The 10,000-nt window shown below is 46.5% G+C and overlaps 1 protein-coding gene across 2 annotated transcripts in view; it reads right to left on the reverse strand.

Moving 5' to 3' along the window:
* Positions 1–10,000, reverse strand: part of vta1 (vesicle (multivesicular body) trafficking 1) — an 80,738-nt gene that overhangs the window by 42,501 nt on the left and 28,237 nt on the right. For both annotated transcript variants that reach the window (XR_013503398.1, XM_078274206.1), the window contains exon 3: positions 9,222–9,349. Coding sequence is in view for 1 of the 2 variants with exons in the window: in XM_078274206.1 (XP_078130332.1) it covers positions 9,222–9,349 (128 nt within the window). In the remaining variant the exon portion in view is untranslated. The remainder of the gene's footprint in view (positions 1–9,221; positions 9,350–10,000) is intronic.

Genomic DNA, 10,000 nt, shown 5'->3' on the forward strand with positions numbered 1-10,000 from the left:
ATTTCCCATCAGACACACACACACACACACACACAGTTAAGGTAGGGAACATAAATGGCTTCCTTGTAGCTCACACGCTACTGAGCGGTGGCCCCAAACACGTCTGAGGAAGTTTCTTATTCCACTAAAAGTTTCCCAAAATCAGAGCCTCGACGTGTGTGTGTGTGGGGGGGGGGTGGGTGTGTGTGTGTGGGGTGGGGGGTGTGTGTGTGTGTGTGTGTGTGTGTGTGTGTGTGTGGGGTGGGGGGTGGGTGTGTGTGTGTGTGTGTGTGTGTAGGGTGTGTGTGTGTGTGTGTGGGGGTGTGTGTGTGTGTGTGTCTGTCACAAAGGTGCACATGTGTGCCAATCAGTTTTTATGTGTGAATGTGAGTATTTAAGCCTACATGTGTATATACTCTGTTTGTACCTGTGTTCTTAGTTTGGTGACATAACACACACACACACACACACACACACACACACACACACACACACACACACACACACACACACACACACACACACACACACACAGCTGCTTCTCGTAAAATAAACTGCAGGCTGTTTGTGTTCCCTCAGCAGCGGAACAGAAATGTGACCCAATCCTGCTGCAAACAGAGAGCTTCTGAGCATTTATTTACCCGTCGCCTGCTTCCATTCATCCATTCATCGCCAGCACGCTGCTCACACTTACTGACAGCCAGGGAAGCTAACCTTCCTGCTGGACTTCTCTTAGGGTTTTACTTATTTACATCCATCCATTTTTTCCCCGACATTTGTCGCTGTATTAACCCTCCTGATGTTCTCGGTCAACTTTGACCCACTTTCAAAACGTTTCTATATCAGAAATGTGGTTCTCTTTCAACCAAAATGTCAAAATAAATAAGATGGCTGGTTCCACAGAACGCTGTTCACAAGTAAAATAATTGATCAGTTCACTACTTATATTGAATGTGGGCGTCATATCTGTCGGCGTCGCGTTTTGAGTGCTCCCTCAGCTGAATAGTGAGGGGAACAGATGAAGGCAGCAACATAATCAAAGACCTGGAACCATATAGGAGACTTTCTGGTCTCCATCACCTAATTGGTCGACAACAGTGCTGCAGAGGGGAGGGAGACGCGATGTAGCCCAGTTTATCTCACGCTCAAGTCAGGTCAGGACACCCAGAGCTACGGGAGGAGCTGGAGAGGCAGAGCTGTCTCCCCACAGGACGTCCACCCAGAGCTACGGGAGGAGCTGGAGAGGCAGAGCTGTCTCCCCACAGGACGTCCACCCAGAGCTACGGGAGGAGCTGGAGAGGCAGAGCTGTCTCCCCACAGGACATCCACCCAGAGCTACGGGAGGAGCTGGAGAGGCAGAGCTGTCTCCCCACAGGACGTCCACCCAGAGCTACGGGAGGAGCTGGAGAGGCAGAGCTGTCTCCCCACCCAATAACTGTACGTACACCCCGCCGCTGACTTGATCTTCTAAAGATACAGGAAGTCATTCATCTTCAATGATAGCTTCTCTCAGCTGCAAGGAGCGTCAAATCTGTTGGCGTCGCGTTTTGGGCGTTTTGAGCGACCAGAGCGTCAACCAGAAAGTTGAAAGTAGGTCAGCTTTATGGTAATGAGCTATGACACAGTTCAACGGCAACCAATCAGAATACAGACGTCCTTCACGGTGTCTGATCCCAGAGAAACATACGATGTAAACTGTCATTCCTACCAAACATTAGTTCAGAGAAAAAGGAGGAGGAGCTCATCATGGCCGCTGCTGGGCTCCCTATCATTGATGATATCTGCGTACAGGGACCAGTTAACGTTACCTGCGGGTCACATGGTCTCTAAACAGTCCGCTCACGGTGAAGTCCTGCACGCATCAACAGCTGGCGGCTGCTCGCTCTGCCTGCACGCTGCTGCTGTTCAGCAGCTAACGAGCGAGCTAACTGCTAACAGACACCGCTGCCACCAACAACCAATACACATTCATCATTATATATGTCATTAATAAAAGGTTTCTAGTGTCAACGTATTGGCCAGCAGTGGCTGCTTGAGCTTTTTCCATGATCGAACATAGAACACACACACACACACACACACAGACACACACACACACACAGCGACACACAGACACACACACACACACAGCGACACACACACAGAGACACACAGCGACATACAGCGACACACACACAGAGACACACACACAGACATACAGACACACACACAGAGAGAGACATACAGACACACACGCACACACAGACACACACACAGAGAGAGACATACAGACACACACGCACACACAGACACACACACAGAGACACACACACAGAGACACAGATACACACACACAGACACACACACACACAGAGACACAGACACACATTCCTAAAGGATTTATGTAATTCTCAGGAAAAGACTGATATCTGATAAGACCAGATATCTTCTAGACCTTTTAGACTTTTTTTAATGCGTTTGTTGTGTGGGTTTTTTAATGCTTCTAGAGCTTTTTTCTCCGTTTTTTGGAGCGAGAAGTGGGGCGTTGAGTCAACCGCTCCTCATTTGCATAAGGCAAAAATCCTAAAAATGTTTAAATGACCTTTTGTCGATCTGAAATGAAGACATTCAGCAGCGGCATATTATTTCTCACTGAAAATGTTTTCAGAAACATTTGATTGAAGAAGAGGAACTCGGCTTTGGCTACGAACCAAAAGCTAAACATCTTCCCGTCTCCTCCTGTTCCTCTTTCCACTTTGTTCTAACATATTACTCATTTCTGAGGAAAGGGAGGTGCAGGTTATAGGGGGGGATGTGCACTGACGTGCACTAATGTGCAATTAGCACGGGAACTGGGCAATGAAACATGATCATTACAGTGTTTCAAGCTCTAAATCAAACAACTAAGACACACAGCCAACAGACGGGACGCAGCGCTCCACAAAATAAACTAAACATTGCACACTTATTGCAACACTGTCGATATATGGCGATAACGATATTGCGTCGACGTATCTTGAACCCCTAGGCAGTAGCAACATTGGCTGTAACACGGGTCTCATTTAGTGCTAGCAGAGAATGACGGGCTCTGGTGCTAGTAACGGACTTTTCAACAACTTACTGAAAACGAAAAGGAAATCTCGGGTGAAAAAGCTGCGAGACATGTCGACATTGACCCCAGGAGAATCCAAGACTGGAGGAAACAGAAGGATGAGCTGACATGATTAGTCTAGCTGGAGGTGGGAGGCATAACGTTAGCCTGGAGCTAGAAACAAAACTAGCTTAGCTAACGTCTGTAACGTTAATCAGATACTGGTGTGCTGCAATATATATATATAGTGATATTGTACCTTCTGCTGTTTAGTTAAATAAAGACCCAGCTTTTTCTTTGAGGTATTACGGTATTACTCATTTCTGAGGAAAGGGAGGTGCAGGTTATAGGGGGGAAGCATTAGCACTTAAAATGTTAACAAACATGAATTAAAACACACCCAAACCTTCCTGCTTTCAGTTCTTTCTGTCAAAACACTCTTATCACGTTTTGATATCAAATATTCACATGGAAGCACACACACACACACACACACACACACACACACACAGGTGGTTTCCTGACCTAAATAAGCGGTTGGTACTTCCAGGGAATAAAGAGACCTGCTGCCCCCTCGATCTGTCTGGGAACAGCTGTACTCTCCCAGCATAAAATAAATAAATATAACAATCAATATATAATATAATGTATCAAAACACTCTTATCACATGTTTTGATATCAAATATTCACATGGAAGCACACACACACACACACACACAGGCAGACACAGACACACACACACACACACACACACACACACACACACACACACACACACACACACACACACACACACACACACACACACACACACACACACACACACACACACACACACACACACAGGCAGACACAGACACACACACACACACACACACACAGACACAGACAAAGACATACACAGACAGGCACACACACGCAGACACACACAAAAAGACACAAAGACACACACACACACACACACAGACACACAGACAAAGACATACACAGACAGGCACACACACGCAGACACACACAAAAAGACACAAAGACACACAGACACAAAGACACACACACACACACACACACACACAGACACACACAGACACACACAAAGACACACACACACACACACACACACACACACACACAGACAAAGACATACACAGACAGGCACACACACGACAAAGACACACAGACACAAAGACACACACACACACACAGACAAAGACACACACAGACAAAGACACACACAGGCAGACACAGACACACACACGCAGACACACAGGCACACAGAGATACACACACAAAAGACACACGCACACAGACACACACACACACACACACAGAGGTGGTTTCCTGACCTAAATAAGCGGTTTGTACTTCCAGGGAATAAAGAGACCTGCTGCCCCCTCGATCTGTCTGGGAACAGCTGTACTCTCCCAGCATAAAATATATATATATATATATATATATATATATATATATATATATATATATATATATATATATATATATATATACTATACATACATACATACATACAGTCAGGTCCATAAATATTGGGACATCGACACAATTCTAATCTTTTTGGCTCTATACACCACCACAATGGAGTTGAAATGAAACGAACAAGATGTGCTTTAACTGCAGACTTTCAGCTTTAATTTGAGGGTATTTACATCCAAATCAGGTGAACGGTGTAGGAATTACAACAGTTTGTATATGTGCCTCCCACTTTCTAAGGGACCAAAAGTAATGGGACAATTGAGCTGGCCAACTGTTGTGATGGTGTTTTCTTCACCAGGGAAAGTATTCTTCGGTCATCCACCACAGTTGTTTTCCGTGGTCTTCCGGGTCTTTTGGTGTTGCTGAGCTCACCGGTGCGTTCTTTCTTTTTTAAGAATGTTCCCAAACAGTTGATTTGGCCACAACTAATGTTTTTGCTATCTCTCTGATGGGTTTGTTTAGATTTTTCAGCCTAATGATGGCTTGCTTCACTGATAGTGACAGCTCTTTGGATCTCATATTGAGAGTTGACAGCAACAGATTCCAAATGTAAATAGCACACTTGAAATGAACTCTGGACCTTTTATCTGCTCCTTGTAAATGGGATAATGAGGGAATAACACACACCTGGCCATGGAACAGCTGAGCAGCCAATTGTCCCATTACTTTTGGTCCCTTAAAAAGTGGGAGGCACATATACAAACTGTTGTAATTCCTACACCGTTCACCTGATTTGGATGTAAATACCCTCAAATTAAAGCTGAAAGTCTGCAGTTAAAGCACATCTTGTTCGTTTCATTTCAACTCCATTGTGGTGGTGTATAGAGCCAAAAAGATTAGAATTGTGTCGATGTCCCAATATTTATGGACCTGACTGTATATATATATAAAAATCAATCAATATATAATATAATGTATCAAAACACTCTTATCACATGTTTTGATATCAAATATTCACATGGAAGCGCACACACACAGGCAGACACAGACACAGACACACACACACACACACACACACAGAACACAGCACACACACACAGACACAGGCAGACACAGACACACACACACACACACACACACACACACACACACACACACACACACAGACACACACACAGACACAGACACACACAGGCAGACACAGACACAGACACACACACACACACACACACACAGACACACACAGGCAGACACAGACACACACAGGCAGACACAGGCAGACACACACACGCAGACACACACACACACAGACAAAGACATACACAGACAGGCACACACACGCAGACACACACAAAAAGACACACACACAGACAAAGACACACACAGACACACACACACACACACACACACACACACACAGACAAAGACACACACAGGCAGACACAGACACACTCACGCAGACACACAGGCACACAGAGATACACACACAAAAGACACATGCACACAGACACAGACACAGACACACACACACACACACACACACACACACACACACACAAAGACACACACACACACACACACAGAGGTGGTTTCCTGACCTAAATAAGCGGTTTGTACTTCCAGGGAATAAAGAGACCCGCTGCCCCCTCGATCTGTCTGGGAACGGCCGTACTCTCCCAGCATAAAATAAATATATATATATATATTTTTAATATTTGTGCAATTAAAATGACCCAAGAGATTACAGAGGTATGTTTCAGTCCTCTCCGGTGTCTGGGTGAAAAGAAATAAGGAGAGGAGAGGAAGGACGAGGGAGGGAGGAAAGGAGACAAGACTAGGGTTGGGCATCGAGAACTGATTCCTACTTGTAGTCGTTTCTTTATGGGAATCGTTTGGAGGATCTGGTTTCAAATCCGATCATCGCTTCCCAATTGAATACGCACAAGTTTTAGTTTCCGTAGCGACCAGGCTCTTGTTGTGTTGCAGCCTTGGAGCTCAGTAAGCAGCGCTCTAGTCTGGCGTTATTTTACGTTGAAAAAGCTCGGTAAAGCTGCAACCCACCACTGAATCAAAATAAAACTGTCCTCTTATTTGTGAAAATAGGAAATGCATATGCCACTTTTTGCACCATTTATTTTATTTCACGTTATATTTATTTTACGTACAGTGGTGTGAAAAAAGTGTTTGCCCCCTTCCTCATTTCCTGTTCCTTTGCATGTTTGTCACACTTAAGTGTTTGAACATCAAACCAATTTAAACAATAGTCAAGGACAACACAAGTAAACACAAAATGCAATTTGTAAATGAAGGTGTTAATTATTAAAGGTGAAAAAAAAATCCAAACCATCATGGCCCTGTGTGAAAAAGTGATTGCCCCCCTAAACCTAATAACTGGTTGGGCCACCCTTAGCAGCAACAACTGCAACCAAGCGTTTGCGATAACGTGCAATGAGGCTTTTACAGCGTCCTGGAGGAATTTTGGCCCACTCATCTTTGCAGAATTGTCCTAATTCAGTTACATTAGAGGGTTTTCGAGCATGAGCGGCCTTTTTAAGGTCATACCACAACATCTCAATAGGATTCAGGTCAGGACTTTGGCTAGGCCACTCCAAAGTCTTCATTTGGTTTTTCTTCAGCCATTCGGTGGTGGACTTGCTGGTGTGTTTAGGATCATTGTCCTGCTGCAGAACCCAAGTTCGTTTCAGCTTGAGTACACGAACAGATGGTCGGACATTCTCCTTCAGGATCTCTTGGTAGACAGCAGAATTCATAGTTCCTTTTATCACGGCAAGTCTTCCAGGTCCTGAAGCAGCAAAACAGCCCCCAGACCATCACACTACCACCACCATATTTTACAGTTGGTATAATGTTCTTTTTTATGAAATGCAGTGTTCCTTCTCATCAGATATACTTGGACACACACCTTCCAAGAGTTCCACTTTTGTCTCATCGGTCCACAGAATGTTGTCCCAAAAGTCTTGGGGATCATCAAGATGTGTTCTGGAGAAATTGAGACAAGCTTTGATGTTCTTTTTTGCTCAGCAGTGGTTTTCTCCTTGGAACTCTGCCATGCAGGCCATTTTTGCCCAGTCTTTTCCTGATGGTGGAGGCATGAGCGCTGACCTTAACTGAGGCAAGTGAGGCCTGCAGTTCTTTGGGACGTTGTTGTGGGGTCTTTGTGACCTCTTGGATGAGTCGTCGCTGCGCTCTTGGGAGTAATTTTGGGCGGCCCGGCCACTCCTGGGAAGGTTCACCACTGTTCCATGTCTTCGCCATTTGTGGATAATGGCTCTCACTGTGGTTCGCTGGATTCCCAAAGCTTTGGAAATGGCTTTATAACCCTTTCCAGACTGATAGATCTCAATTACTTTCTTTCTCAATTGTTCCTGAATTTCTTTGGGTCTCGGCATGATGTGTAGCTTTTAAGGATCTTCTGGTGGACCTTACTGTGTCAAGCAGCTCCTATTTAAGTGATGCCTTGATTGTGAACAGGTGTGGCAATAATCAGGCCTGGGTGTGGCTAGAGAAATTGAACTCAGGTGTGGACAACCACAGTTATAGTATGTTTTAACAAGGGGGGCAATCACTTTTTCACACAGGGCCATGATGGTTTGGATTTTTTTTCACCTTTAATAATTAACACCTTCATTTACAAATTGCATTTTGTGTTTACTTGTGTTGTCCTTGACTATTGTTTAAATTGGTTTGATGTTCCGAAACACTTAAGTGTGACAAACATGCAAAGGAACAGGAAATGAGGAAGGGGGCAAACACTTTTTCACACCACTGTACATGTTGGCACTGGAAAAGGAGTTGCTGTTAATCTCACTGTACATGTGTATATCCATCCATCCATCCATCCATCCATCCATCCATCTTCGTCCGCTTATCCGGGGTCGGGTCGCGGGGGTAGCAGCTCCAGCAGGGGACCCCAACCTTCCCTTTCCCGAGCCACATTAACCAGCTTCGACTGGGGGATCCCGAGGCGTTCCCAGGCCAGGTTAGAGATATAATCCCTCCACCTAGTCCTGGGTCTCCCCCGAGGCCTCCTCCCAGCTGGACGTCCCTCTACCTAGTCCTGGGTCTTCCCCGGGGCCTCCTCCCAGCTGGACGTCCCTCTACCTAGTCCTGGGTCTTCCCCGAGGCCTCCTCCCAGCTGGACGTCCCTCTACCTAGTCCTGGGTCTTCCCCGAGGCCTCCTCCCAGCTGGACGTCCCTCCACCTAGTCCTGGGTCTTCCCCGAGGCCTCCTCCCAGCTGGACGTCCCTCTACCTAGTCCTGGGTCTTCCCCGAGACCTCCTCCCAGCTGGACGTCCCTCCACCTAGTCCTGGGTCTTCCCCGAGGCCTCCTCCCAGCTGGACGTCCCTCTACCTAGTCCTGGGTCTTCCCCGGGACCTCCTCCCAGCTGGACGTCCCTCCACCTAGTTCTGGGTCTTCCCCGAGACCTCCTCCCAGCTGGACGTCCCTCCACCTAGTCCTGGGTCTTCCCCGAGGCCTCCTCCCAGCTGGGACGTCCCTCCACCTAGTCCTGGGTCTCCCCCGAGGCCTCCTCCCAGCTGGACGTCCCTCCACCTAGTCCTGGGTCTTCCCCGAGGCCTCCTCCCAGCTGGACGTGCCTGGAACACCTCCCTAGGGAGGCGCCCAGGGGGCATCCTTACCAGATGCCCGAACCACCTCAACTGGCTCCTTTCGATACATGTGTATAGTGACAGTAAAATATAAAAGCTGTGTGCGTAGCTTACTTGTGGAAGCGGGCGGCCCGGTCCTCAGTGTCAGCGTAGAGGAACATCTTTAAGGCGTAGTTTTCGATGTGGGCGTTACCGACCACCTCCTGACTGATGGAGTCGTTGTCAGCCAGCTCCTTCTTCATCTGGAACACAAACACACACAATTACTCCAAAAACTATGAATCAGGTCAATGAATGCAGCTGTAAAGAAGGATTTCTCAGAGAGGCTTTTATTGTGAAAGGTCAAACTTGCAGAATTCTTAGAGAGAAATGTTTTATTATTGATGTCAAGAAAGGGAATGAAAGGGATCCCATTCATTTCTTTTCCTCCCCTCTCCTTCCTTTCTGTCCTTCCTCTCTTTTCTTTCCCTCCCATCTCCTTTCCCTCTCATTTCCCTCTCTTTTCCTCCCCTCCTTCCCCCTTTTCCCTGTCTTTACCTCCCCTCCTTCCCCCTTTTCCCTGTCTTTTCCTCCCCTCCTTCCCCTTTTTCCCTCTCCTTCCTTTTCCTCTCTTTCTTTCCCTTTCCTCTCCCTTTCTTTTCCTCTCATTTCCTCTCCTTTCCTTCCTGTCCTTCCTTTTCCTCTCCTTTTCTCCCCTCTCCTTCCTTTTCCTCTCCTTCCTTTCACTTTCTTTTCCTCTCCTTCCTTTCCCTTTCCTCTTCCTCCTCCTTTCATTTCCTCTCCTTTCTGTCCTTCCTCTCTTTTCATTTCCCTTTCTGTCCTTCCTCTCTTTTCTTTCCCTCTCTTTTCCTCCCATCTCCTTTCCCTCTCTTTTCCTCCCCTCCTTCCCCCTT

The sequence above is a fragment of the Sander vitreus genome, chromosome 18, assembly GCF_031162955.1.
Source record: "Sander vitreus isolate 19-12246 chromosome 18, sanVit1, whole genome shotgun sequence".
In the NCBI taxonomy this organism is placed as follows: Eukaryota; Metazoa; Chordata; class Actinopteri; order Perciformes; family Percidae; genus Sander; species Sander vitreus.